The sequence below is a fragment of the Nansenia antarctica genome (assembly GCF_963989245.1).
Source record: "Nansenia antarctica genome assembly, chromosome: 3".
In the NCBI taxonomy this organism is placed as follows: domain Eukaryota; kingdom Metazoa; phylum Chordata; class Actinopteri; order Argentiniformes; family Microstomatidae; genus Nansenia; species Nansenia antarctica.
The window spans coordinates 37,823,147-37,837,651 of record NC_137688.1 but is presented as its reverse complement, the minus strand read 5'-3'; the positions used below and the strand labels follow the sequence as shown (position 1 = coordinate 37,837,651).

Sequence of the window (14,505 nt, the reverse complement as noted above, 5' to 3'; positions counted from 1 at the left end):
TGCTATTATAGATGAATGAAGAACCTAATAGGATCTGAAGGCTACAGCTGAGACATTACTCAACCATGGCCCACATGGTTACACACACACACTGATGTTAGCAGGGAACGATGTGTATTTGACCAAATTGTCAATGAATTGTCTACGGCTGATCAATACCTTACGCATTCACCGATACATAAATCATCAGGGTTATCTGGTTCTCTCCGTTGAGGGAAATCAATAGTTGCTGCATCAGAAACAACGTGACTCTTGGGACGATTAATGATGGGTATAATAGGCTACTGCACACATCTTGCACATACACATTCACACATTGATGTTGTACATTATACACACATAATCACATACGCATGCACGCACACACACACACACACACACACACACACACACACACGCACGCACGCACACACACACACACACACACACACACACACACAAACACACACTCACACATTGTTGTTTTGACAGATTTCCCTCTGCATTACGATGCCGTGCGGTGGGTCCCTATTACTAGGATTCCCACAGATTCCACCAATGACTATCATTAGAGCTAATGATTGTTTTGGTGGGAGCCTAGAGACTGAGTGGGTGGGTTGCTGCCACCATGCCAAGAGAGGATCTACTTGAGCTAATGAGATCTTCTCAAGGTAATATCCAGTAAGACTGACAACAGCCTACATGGAGGGCTGGTGTTTCTTTTGACGATTATCTTTTTATTCAAAACAGCAATTGAGGTGGTGGAAACTGACACTTTTCCTTCAAGTCAAACAGCAAACAGCAGCAAAGAGTAACGCATCCATAAACACCCCTGATAGGCCTTTCATAGTTTCCTATTTACCTAAAAGCCTTTCCTTGTTCAACAACCAGCACATAAATAAAATTTAAAAAAGCCAATCAGCAAATTCTGCTAATCGTGGGTTTTCCCAACTGAAATAAACCCCTTTAGCTCCCATTTCTTCCCATCTCCCCATCCGTCTCTCCTAAATCAACAGGCATCGTTCTCTCAACACCGCTATAACACTAACTAACATTAGAGCACGGCAGCAGGGGCGGTGTGTTTGTCGACAGGATAGAATGAATGAATGAATGAATGAATGAATGATTCATTCATTCATTCATTCATTCATTCATTCATTCAAATGTAGGGAAACATCCAGAACAGGGCTTGAACCAGCAACCCTGTGGTTCACTGCACACCTAACCAGGACTGTGCTAACTGATGCTATGCTGATTGAGCCAAATCATCCTCAATCAAACCCTTTCCGGCTAAAACACCATCCCTTTCTATTCCCATCTTTGCTGAACTCATGATAATCCATCATTAATGATCCAGTCAAACTAGCACAGCAACACTCACGTATAAAATTGTATGATATCACAGCCAGTAAAACAAGCCTGTAAACTAAAAAAACAGCCCCACAATAACATGTTAAAGATGTTAGCTTGCCATATTTCATTGTTGGACCCCTCCTCCCTAACAGTTTTACCCATGTGCTGTACTCTACTATGGTGGCTGACCTTATGGCTGGTAATGTGCACCCATAAACTACATCCCTGTCCCAACACCTTACATAAAAAACTAAAGCGGTTATAACAATCGAGTTCTTTGACCACATTCATAAACATACTGTACTCTACGCCCCCCCACCTCCCCCCATAATCCCTCATCCCTGATCTAATCCTGATCCCTATTCCCAATCCCCAATCCCAACATCAGATCATCCGCATTTCCTATCTCTCTTCTAAGTTCATGTCCCAATCCATTTTTGGAGTTGTCATGACTTGAAGTAGAATCGAGATATCCAGATATGAGTGAAGTCGTTTTTGACGCCATCCATCCATCCAGTCGAGCCCTAGGACAATCCAGTGCCGTGTTTCCAAGTGAACTGTAGAACGGCGAATCTGGGGAGAGAGAGCGTAACGTGTTTGTGCAACTGAGCTGAGGCTGTAATGGCCATTAAGGATTAATAATTAAATACTGAAACTGCTTAGATGCTGCGGCTGTTAACTGAAAGCTTATGAGAGAAGGGGAGAACAGGGGCTCCATGTAAGAAATCATTACACTTCTACTTCTTCTACCCCTCCAGAGGGTAAGATGTGAGATCCTGTCTTTGCATTTTTGTTCCAGCATCTCTGTTCTTTTAGCTCACTCTTTCATGAGTTTTGGAGAGGGCTATAAGCGCCCAGTGAGCCTGTCTTGATAAGGCTATTACTTTATATGATTACGTTGCATTATACATGTATTACATGACTTGATCTTAATCACATTACTCTATTACTGTCTCTTGGAGGTTTCCCTTCAAATTCACTTTTACGTTTACGTTTGAGTCTTCTTTGAAAAGAATCTTTACTTAACAGTGCATACAGAAGAACACTGTGCATAGTACACACACACACACACACACACAAAGCATAAACACACACAAAGCATATACACACACAAAGCATATACACACACAAAGCATATACACACACAAAGATAGAGTAGAAGCAGAGTGCCAACTATATGGCAGGTTGTTCACGCCACACTGTTATATCTGTCACCCTGAAGTTGGGGTCACTGAGCTGTTAGCACAATTAGTTAACATATCCCCTTGGCTGATTTACAAACTGATGATAGGTGGTGGCAAGGGGATTGTTTTGTCCATGGGTCTTAGAGGAGAGGAGAAGGGCTAGCCTTGATTCCCAGAATTATAGTTAATACTTATGTGACAGCATCGGGTGAAACCGGGAACAAGTCGGCAGCCGATTTAATGTTCAGATTTTTATTCTGAAAAATAATTTTAAAATAAAAATGTCAGCGTTGGTGAAAATTAATGACACACTCGTCAACTAAGACTAGAAGCTTGTTTTGTGAGCCTGCTAACAATGTAAAGTAGTGCTATAGTTAACTAGGTAGTAGTGGGGATTACTCACCGAATTTTGGCTTGACTAGTGAGTGTGTCATTGATTTTCCCCAGCTGCTGTCACTTATAGTAATAGTAGGCACCAGCACACAGGGCTAGGAGCGTGATTAAGGAAGGGGTTAACAGTTGCACCCTGGTGAGGGAGGTGGGCCTCCAAATGACCTGACCTTGGCAGCACTAACAAGAAAGCTCTGTGCAGTTTGGACCCTCTCCTTTCTCCCTCCCCCTCCTCTCTCTCTCTCACGCGTGCTCTCGCTCTCTCTCTCTCCCTCCCATCTTATCTAACCCTATCTCTTTCTTCACTCTTTTCTTCCTTCCTTCGCTACCACTCTTCCTCACAGCCACCTTGCATAGACATGTACTACTCAGAGTGGACATCCTTGGACTCAGTGCTATATGAGAGTCATTGGATCAGCCATCCAATGACTTGTTGCTTGGCCATGGCACTTGTCAATAACAACCTGCCAACTCAGTTCAGCTGTACCGGTACATAATGTCTTGTCTTCTCCTCACTCTGTATGTCTCTACGCTCCCTGCAGCCTCCATGTTGGCATGCCTTTGCAGTTGACCCCTGACATTTTGTCACATGGATGTGAATAATGGGAGGTCTCTCTCAGATTCCAGGGGCCTAATCAGGTTATGCAATCCCACAGCCCTCAGCCAGACCCAGAGCCTGTGGATACACGCTCTCTGGAACCACTCCTGACTTGAGAAGTGCACGTGCAACGCAAAGTTCTCTGTAAGTCAAATGTGTCAATGTGAGAATCTGCCTCTGTGAGAGTGTAAAACTACCCACAGGGCTGTTTTCATATCAATATCAGCACACACTGCGTAGTCTGCCATGTAATCAATAACTAAAATAAATGTATTAAAATCTCTCTCTCTCTCTCTCTACTACTCTCTCACTTTCTTTACTCAACCAGGCACACACACACACACACACACACACACACACACACACACACACACACACAAGATAATGAAATGACCGTGCGTGGGTGTAGTATGTTGTGCCAAGGATGGGAGTCAGCATAGAGTGAGAATTTAATTGATTTCTCTTAGAAATTGCTAAAACAACAAGTCCAGGGGACCAAGTTCCAACAGTTGCCAAAATCTCAATTTCATCCCTGTTGCATAAATAAATGTATAAATGACCACCTGCGGCTGGCCCATTGAAGTACTGTATCTCTGAGCTTCGCAGTTCATTACCCAGGACTGCACCCTTTTACGGGTGCAATATGTCGCCTACTTTATCAAACACTGTAACTGATCTCTCTAAAATTATTATCTCATCACATCTCGCCACAAAGAGCTGCTGGAATCTAACACAACGAATACGACGAGTAACAAATGATAGTTAGAAACCCACTCTTTACAGGGTTAAGCCACAGCAGGCCCTGCAGCCCACACGCTGGTTTTACATTAGCTCATTTGTGGGCAGCGGAATCATCTGAGGATGCTCAAACTGTTACCATGGAGGCACTCCTTCCAGGGGAAATGAGAGTAGGGATTTAGTCTGGTGGTTGCTAGATTTATCAATAGAAAACCTGTTGAAAGAAGTGTTGAGCGGGCAACATTTTTGGAGGATAACCCGTTGCGCAGTGTCTGGTTAGCAATTTGCGACAGAGGAGGGGGAAAGTCATTCATGTGGAACTTGTGATGCTGACACCTGAACGCTGTCAACAGCGGAAAATTGAGAGTTGGCCAATGGCTCTCATACTGATTCATAGGAAGAGATGAAGGAGGATTAAACATCAACTCCCAGGAGGAAGACTGAATTACATCAATGGAGCAGTTGCCTCCCATGTGGGCCACTTCCTGGTCTCTATTGGGACACAATCTCTGTCTAAGCCTGCTTTATCTCAATCTAGATCTAACCAGGAAACAGAAATCATTACAAGGCAATAATACAAAATATAATTGTAGGTTTTGCAATATCTAGTCTATAGAAGTGTTTCGATATACATGTTCCACAGTACGTGAGACTGGGATAGGCTAGTCAGGCATTCATAGTGAATTATTACAGGCTCATACTAGCTGGGTCAAATGGCTGGGGCATGGATGACTAGATAAAGAGGAAGTGCTTTCATGTGAAGCTGGTATGAACCTGCTCCCAGTTACGGTACAGGAGAGTGGTGTTGGCACCAGTGCAAACACTTGGCTGAGTACTGCCCCCTCCTGGTATTAATAAGAAACAATCATGTTCCTTACAAGCCCCCTCTCCGTCTCTCTCTCTCTCTCTCTCTCTCTCTCTCTCTCTCTCTCTCTCTCTCTCTCTCTCTCTCTCTCTCTCTCCTTATTTGCTGTGAAAATTTGCTTTAGTGATACTTAACAGATGCCATGGTTGTGTGAGTGGGCAGCACCTTGTGCTCCTTGGCAGAACTTCACACACACCCACCCACACACACGTGTGCACCCACCCACCCCCCCCCCCCCCACACACACACACACACACACACACACACAGCTTTCTTAGTCCTATCATCAAGTTAACTTTATTGCAGGAGGGTCAGCAAAATTACCAACCATAAAACTAATGTACATTTCAACCTGCCATATAATAGAGTAATACATTAATAAAGACAATTAGTACCAGGCTGTAAAATCTCTATCATCAGGATAAATGATATTCCGCCTGAAGTCTGTGCCATGGGACATTGGGTCAATATGTTGACCCGATGTGAATAGACTTGATCATGGGGATCATGTAATGTTACGTGGTGGGTCACATGATGGCCTATAGCACACTGTCTAGAGCTAGGTTGGAATCAGAGGCCCATATTAGGCATTACCTATCCTACCAAAAAAGGAATAGATGTCCTAATATATATTTTTACATCAGAGGAGGCTGCATTTTATTGATAAGAAAGAGCCCCATTGCAGTACAAAACCTCAAAAGGTATAGTCCGATGTCTCTGAGACTTGTCTTGCAACATGAGTATGAGATTGTACCTGTGGTGAACTGTTGGTCATAAACCTTGACTCTAGAAAGGTTCAGGAAAGTCTAGTCTAGGATTAACTAAGGGGGTCATAAATGTACTGACACTGTGTCGGTTTGCTTTGAAAGAAGAGTCAGCCGCTGGGAAGGACAAGGAGGGTTAAATGTTCAAACTGAACAGAAGGAGTGGTGAAATATCTAGCTATGTATGACTAGGACCGTGGTTGTTTATTAATCAATGAAGTAATGAGCGGCACTTCAAGGTGAGTCAAGGGTAAGGACTCAAATAGGTGAGGCTCTACACACACACACACACACACACACACACACACACACACACACACACACACACAATTCTGCATACAAACTCCTGTTTCTCCAACAGATAAAGTGCAACCATCTTCGTATTAGGAATTTAGGCACTTGGGATTACAATGGAGCAAGGTTCACATAAACTACAAACTGTGCATAGTGCCTATATAGCCAGCAGAGTGTACCTGAGAGCTATCTGACTGAGTGCAGAAAAAGGCAACATGATAGATGGCCATTATTGAGAGAAATTGCTGCAATGTTTCCAGAATTGACACATAAGTAGGTCCATAAGCTCCATGTTCTTGATTTTGGGTTTAAGTATGGGTAAGATTTTGAGTTTGTGGTAAGAATCCCATTTGTGGGTTTGAGAACAGTATAGCTCTGTCACCTCTGACAAGAATGGACAATGACAAGGCCACACCCTTCCTCTTCAGTTAACATGTTGCAGTGATGGTGAGGGTTCACTAGGAGGCGCAAAACAATCAACTTGTCCACATTGAAAATCCTCCCATAAGAAAATGTGTAATGTGTAACTCTATAGCTGCATATCTAAAGATTTCAATTATTTTCTGTTCAAAACCGATTTACAGTAATCTCTTACACACAGCACACACTTGTACAAAACCAACCAACATTTATTCCCACAGTCATGCAGACATTCAACAACACACATATTAGACTAAAATTCAAAATGTCTAAAAATTGAAATTCTGCTTTAATAAGATTAGATAGATATCTTGAGATAAGATAAGCCTAAAACTGATTCTAGTGGTACGATGGGGAGAGATCTAGGCCTTCTACTTTGCAAAGCATTTTCACATTATGACGTTAAAAAAGCATGGAAATACATTTGCATTAGAATATCAACCAAAGTTGGCAGTGCATAGATACGTAACAGTAAAACATACTTTTAAATGAATGACAGATAACCATTGAATCTTGAAGAATATAAATTGAGCAACCCCAACAGAACAATTAAGCCCAATTTACAAACATTTTTGAAAACTTAAAAAAAATAACAACTTTATGGCTTCAAAACATGGTTAAAACAACAAAGGTTACAATTCTCCACCCCCAGATTGCCCCTTTAATACATGGACCTTTATTTCGGCAACTCTGAGTAAAAAATGGTTGTGTTCCAAAACGATCTGAATGTTAAAAAACAAATAATGTTCCAATCCAGCTTTCCCTTGGTCCTGGGAGTTCATATTGAACATGTCTGAGTCTCAGTCTCCATGATCCTCTGAGTTGTTCACAGCTCTCCGGTTAGAGAGACATCACACGTGTCGGTAAGTAGGTAAGTACCTTCTTTTCACACTAACATTCTATAATATTGATTCCACTGTTTCCACTGGTCCACTGTCGTGACGGTCCCTGTTCGACACCATCGGCTCTTTCTCTGCAAGAAAACACAACAGGAGAGTTGTATACAAACTTTATTATTCCTGTCTCCTGCTACACACTTTCACTGTGGAGTGTGGAACTAACCAGCACATCTACTTTGTTGACAACACTTCATAGTAGGAGTAGACGTTTATTTCAGTCATAGAAAAAAGACATACTGCATCAGTAAGGCATTAAATTAAATAGAAAAGAAAAAATGTAAATGACCGAAAAAGGTGTAGGCTGAAGCAAATAGCTTATATTGCCCACCCTTTTTACCTGTTATTTTTCCAAACAAAACAGAAGCAAAAAGAAAAACTCCCAAGTTCAAGGAACGATGGGAAGGTGAGACTCCAAAATGTTTGAAAAAAACCCAAAACAAACAAAAACAGCAAGACGTCACCGCATTTCACCTTCTTTGTGTTTAATGCGCTAGTCGTTGTGCGCTAGGGCTATTACGCCTTCATCAGAGCATGAGAACTTCATCGGAGCTTGAGCGCTTCGTCATGTGCACGCCTGCTCTAATGAAGCCTGCCTGGCTGAAAATAAAAAGGTGAAATGAGGTGACGGCTTGCTGTTCTATTTTCATACATTTTGGAGTTCCGCCTTTTCCCGTTGTCCATGACCTTGGGATTTCACTTGAAGTCAAAGCTATATATGGCAGAGCACCTAGCCGACGGCATAGTGAGGTAAGTTACACCCAAGAACACCTGTCTTACCTTCAGGCACCCTGTCTTCTCCTGGACTGTTGGTTCCATTGGCTCCATTGGCTCCATTGGCTCCAGCTGCATGAAACCCATTTTAGTCAGTTGAGTTAGGGTCAATGCTTATGATTCGATTCCCTGTTTTCATAGATAAAATGAGAGTAGTGTATGCCACTTGTAAGACACTTCAGAGATATTTCTACACTATACTTCAATGTTACAAATTATTTCGTTATAGGAAGCAAACAGGAATCCTACACCTTCATTCGCTTGTCCCTCTTCCACCAACTGAGCATCACTCCCATTTCCAGTGGTGGGCTTTTTCACAGGTGCATTTTCCACTGAGGACATACACTCATACTGTATATAGTATAAACAAAAACGCAGTCCATATAAACTATCCCATCTGTAACCTTTCTATGAACCATCTATATAAACCATCTATAAACCATCTACATATATCCTGACTTTGGACACTGGAGAAGTCCTTTCTGGGGGTGATGCTCACAATGTAATATTCCAAGACAACATGTTTCCTAACTGAACCCTCTCTGATTGTTGTAAATTGATGGCTGGTGTAACATTGTACAGGCTACAGAAAGCATCAGAAGACGTGTTAAGACAAACACGTTTCCTTACAGTTCAAATAAGTTTGTGACGTGTGTCATGTGACATGGCTGCTGGATTAATTTAAGTATTATTAGTAGTAACTTATGCTCTCCAAAATGTACATTGATGGAAACCTTCCACTTTTGTTTAACATTCAGGGAATATTCTTGATTGTTGGGATTATTGTGCACACACGCACACACACATAGTGGCAGTATTTTATAGTAGTTAGTCTCCACCGTGTGAAAGATAGAAGAGATAAGGTCAGATAACATTACTATAGGTACTACTTAGTATGGTTTGTGACCTGTTAAGTGAATGCAGACTTCGGAAAGGCTGCGTTAGTCTTAGGCTAAGTTTCCACCGCAAGCGCCAACCTCAACAGCCTGTGCGTGTGGCGGGACTGCTGCGACTCAAACTGTTGTGGCTTCCCTACTGGCTGCATGTCTTCTGTGGCTCTTACTGCGGAGCTGCTACTGCCAGCCCTATCTTTGTACATTGAGTTTTGCCTTTGCGCGCGCAGTACGTATAGGCGGGAATCCGACTCTCTATCTGGCATGCCGCAGCAGCCAGCTTTAGACACGCGTCTCAGGCGCGCTGTATGGCTGCTTTAACCCGTTAACATCGGCGCCAAAATCAAACGCACATGCACTGCTGAGGTCGAGCCTTATCCCTCATTAACAGGTTTGATTGATGGATGGACCCCACATCAAGTCAAGTACTTACCATGCACCTGTGTGTTACCTCTGTGATTTTTCCAAAAGGCTAGAGTGGAAAAAGAATTCACATTAGACATTCCATCAGGCCAAAAAGTCAACATGGACAACCAATTGAATGCAAGTATTACAAGTGTTACAATAACAAATGGAATCAAACAATCAATTTCAGTTTTACAACCCAAAAAAATAAATCGAGAACTTTTCTTTTGAGTGGGTGCTTCCTACTGTACCTCGTTCCCAAGGCATTGCTCCTGAGGTGAAAAACAGAAGAAGAAAAAATATGAATACAGTAAAGATGACAATATGTCACTTGTTTTCCTGGAAGGTCTCTAAACATTACTAGAACAATTGGGTGAGAGGAAGAGAGAAAATGATTGCAGAAAGAGAGAGGGAGGAAGAGAGAGTGAGTTATCTTACCTGCGTCAAAGAACCACACTCCTGAAAGACAACAAAATATATATTTTAGGGTAAAGCTGTGAGTAACATTTATAGAGATTCTGCAGATCATTCACAGTGTAATAGCCATTCCATTCATTCTTTAAAAGGTGCAATCTGTAATTCAACAAAGCGGGCTCCCTGCCACTGTTTTGGTAAACAGATGAGGGATGGGGCTGGAGAAATGTAAACTCCATGCCAGGCCTGACAATTCACAAGAAATCATTCAAAAAATGATATACTGTATACTGTTTTAAATTAACAATGTTCTTAAGCTATACAGCTATATATAGAGATAGATAGATAAAATGTATATTGAATACAAAATTGTGTTGGCTTTACCTGTTATGAATTTATGCACAAGGATGACCAATATGAGTCCAGCAAGCAATACAATAAAGACAATAATTCCGATCTTGGTCTTGGATCCATCTTCTAAAGCTTCTTCTTCTTTTTCTTTTTCTTTTTCTTTTTCTTTTTCTTTTTCTGATATAAAACAAAGTGATAACGTACATTAGACGTTGAAATATCTGGTCTTTGGCTCTCCCTTGTGGTATTGTAAATTATGGCACATGGAGTATGGAAAATACACTACTTATGGTCGAGGCCTAGTACCCTAGTATGGATAAATATATTTTATAATTCATACACATTTCTTTCATGTCAGGAATCGATACATTTGAAGTCCTTGCAGAAACAGAATAGGAAGGGCTATTTATTCTGTATCCACATGCACAACTGTTTACGTTTCTGGTATAGCAGGTTCTGTGACTGTGCTAACGGGTACATTCTCGTTTGCACATGTTGCAGCCCCGTGTAGCACCCCTGTGTTAAGGCTGTGTGGGAAATAGGGTGACAACCCTGTTGGTTACATATACTCCGTCACCCCCCAAACATCAGGCCGTTCACTCCGCTCCTCCACTGCTGCTGGCCGACTGGCCCCACCACCACTACGCCAATGCGGCAGTCGCGCTGCCCGATCACATCTCTTCACTACACTGGCTACCCACTGGTGGAAGCTTCCCACAGCTATCAGAACAGCAGAATCACTCCCTATATTCTGTCGGAGACTGAAGACCCATCTCTTCAGGCTACACCTTAATGGTCCCTCCTGAGACATCTACTACCCCCCTGCACTGTGTCTCCAGAGACACCTACTTCCCCCTATACTGGTTTTCCTGAGACACCTCCCTGAGACCCCCCCCTGTATTGTTCCCCCTGTGTCAATATAATAAAATAAAAAATAATAGCATCACTATTCATCAATTTATAATATAATAATAATTGTATTATTATCAATAATAATTAAAAAAATAAAAAATAATTCTATTACGTACTTTACCTTCTATGACTAGTGGACAGATGATTCACTTACTTAGTGAAATGTATTGATTGTAAGTCGCTTTGGAATAAGGCGTCTGCTAAAAGCCAAAAATGTAAATGTAATGTACTCAAACGTGTCTTTAAGTGAGTGTGAAACACACCAACCTGCCACTTTGTTGAACACGTTTGTATCAAAGGGTGCACTGGTCTCCTCACTAACTGCATTCTTCAGCACACACGTCCAAGGCAATTCAACGTCCAAGTCATCATTTGCGGTGAGAGTCAGGTGTTGACCTGGAGTTCTGAGCTGACCCCTCTTCCAGAAGTAAGTGACGTGCCCGGCACCAGTGATGTTTCCCTCACAGGTGAGATCGCAGGAAGTTGGGCCACTGTTGCAAGATTGTCTGATTGTGGGTTTGGGGACTGCGCCTGTTGATGGAGGAACGGGATAAATAAGGGAATCATTAGGAACGTGCTCATGACACACACACACACACACACACACACACACACGCACACGCACACGCACACGCACACGCACACGCACACTCGCATACTCGCACACTCACACACTCACACACTCTCACACTCTCACACTCTCACACTCTCACACTCTCACACACACACACACGCACACACAGTGTACATACAATCAAACAAACACTTACCAATAACAGACAGTGAATAATTCTTCAGTAAATTGCCATTGACCTCCACTGACAACTCTCCACTGTCCGCTTTAGTTAAGCTGTTGATTACCAGCACCCCAGTAGCATTATCCAGGGTTGTGCGGCCATCGAATCCACCATAATAATCTATTGATTTGTAGTCAATGTCCCACTCAGCCAACTTGTCCTTGCCATGCTTCCACAGGATGACATTGATTTTGTCATTTACATTCAACACACCTGGGTTCAGCTCAAGTTTGGCTCCCACTTTGAGATTGAGAATCTCACCTGGAAAAACACAACCATCATAGAAGTAACAGTGAGCCAAGCAATTACTGTTTAGGCTATAGGAAGCCTTCAGCTGTGAAGGTTCCCTACATTTCCAATGATGCAGTACAGTGAAGTGGAAATCTCCTAATTCTCTCCAAGTATAATGCCTATAAATGACACAAATATTAACCCACGTCATCTTGATTCTCACATTCTTTATTTAAAGAAATCAACTTGCCTATCACACAAATAATGTTCTTTAGGATTGGAGGTTGTCTTGAATTACAATAGGCCTATGCACAGAGATAGATACTATTAATAACAATGCATTTGTTTTGTATAGCGCTTTCTATCAGTGGTCAAAGACTACATTCCATGGAGAGAACAAGACTAGATAGACAGAGATAGACCCATAGTGACAGAACAGTATCATGTGAGTTGATCACTGATATCTCAAGGAGGTCTCCATTCTGGTTTAGCTATAAACACTTTAAAAGGGCGATCTGTGAACACGCTATAGACTAGTAATGTAAGCTTGTCGAAATGAACGTCATCTAATCGGAGGACAACAACGGGTACGACAAAAAAAGCCGCACCCAAACAAAACAAAAAAGCGACGCGCAACAAGTTGGACCTACCTGAAATGACACCCACCGTCACCAATACGCACAGTGCAATGAGATTTATCTCAGTCATCTTTTTTCTTGTTTATCTAGTTTACACAAATGTTAAAAGTGCATTTGCAATAATGGTGGCTGGCTATACTATTAGCTTGACATTTCTCTTCCTCATCTGCTCCAAAAGCGAAAGTAAGAGGTCAAATGCTTACATTGCTTCCTGAGGTAAATGATTGAACTACACCCTCCCCCTTTAAAATAAATAAATAAATACCATACATTCACTCAATTTATACAACCGCAGATATTCCTAGATTTAAAAAAAAAAATATATATATATATATATATATATATGTTTTTGTCATTGCATGCCTGGTCTTTGGCTCCTCCCTGTGGTATTATAAATTGTGGCACATGGAATCATTGGTAGAGGCCTCCAATGTGCCCTAGCATGGATACATATTCTATAATTCATACATATTTTTGTCATCTTGCTGGCTACTGATGAAGCTTTGAATTGAATAAATGTGCTTGTGTTACTAGGAACAACAACATTTTATTCATTTATTCATTTTTATTTAAAAATAACAACTTCTCCACAGTGCTGGGCTTCAGGCGGTTTCTTTTTTTTTAGACGATTTCACCTGCTTTTGAAAAGATCCTTTCACAGGGCACAGATGAAGCTGGGGTACATAAAAAAGAACGGCAAGTTTATACACATTTCCCGAATCGGTCACGTGGTACGGCCGGCAGGCGACGCTTCGCTCTCACCATACGTCATCAACACATGCCTCGATACGCGCACCTCAAAAATCTGCCTCGGTTCGACACATGCTACGAAGCGTCGGCACGGAACACATCACTAGGTAGGTGGTGGAACGTGTTAATTTATATGCAGAAAAATGCCGTATATTATCAGAAAAAAAGTTGCTATTGAAACAGAAGAGAAAAGCATGCTGGCTAAAAGCTAGCTATGCTAATGCTAACCAATGCTCTCTGTTTTCTGAGTGAGTTCTCCCTGCAGCGAGCTTATTCCAGAGTAGCTAAATGTGGTAGCTTTGCTAGCTAGCCAATGCTAGAAAAACTGATCGCAAATTACTTCCAAGCGTTGAGATATAACATATAGGTCTAACCTGCTTAGAACCAATTGTGTTATGTGGTTAGCTTAGCAAGCACCTACGTACTTTATGTCACACAGCTTATAGCACTGCACCAGTAGTAGTATCATTATATTGTTTCTAAAAACAGCATTTCTATTTTCTCATTTATTCATATAATTATGATGCATCAGTATAACAGAAGTAGCTAATGTTAGTTTTGTTGTTTATTGCTTGTTTTAGTTTTTTTTGTTTTGGTTGACATTGTTTTGTCTAACCTCTATGTTGTAGCTCATGTCGTCACTCCAGAGGTTCTGAATATTTATATCTCTCGCAAATCCATCTTGACATACAGCCATGGAGGAGGAACAAGACCTCACTCTGAGTGGAAGCGCTGCCGTTGTGGATGCTGAACTGAGTGAGTATGCACCTTGTAGTTTAGACAGAACTGCCGGTGATCCTTTCTTGTATTTTTTTTTTAATGAATAAGGTACTACTGAATATTCAAATGCTATTTCAAA

At 41.6% G+C, this 14,505-nt stretch overlaps 1 protein-coding gene across 1 annotated transcript; it reads right to left on the bottom strand.

Moving 5' to 3' along the window:
• Positions 1-6,831: 6,831 nt before the first annotated feature.
• Positions 6,832-13,046, bottom strand: LOC308152674 (uncharacterized protein). The gene is made up of 9 exons (XM_080525714.1): positions 12,909-13,046; positions 12,001-12,288; positions 11,498-11,761; positions 10,352-10,495; positions 9,992-10,012; positions 9,805-9,825; positions 9,582-9,620; positions 8,262-8,327; positions 6,832-7,558 (listed from the first exon to the last, which is right to left on the bottom strand). The coding sequence occupies exons 1-9, from the start codon at positions 12,964-12,966 to the stop codon at positions 7,485-7,487; spliced, it is 975 nt and encodes a 324-aa protein (XP_080381840.1). The 5' UTR covers positions 12,967-13,046; the 3' UTR covers positions 6,832-7,484.
• Positions 13,047-14,505: the final 1,459 nt, after the last annotated feature.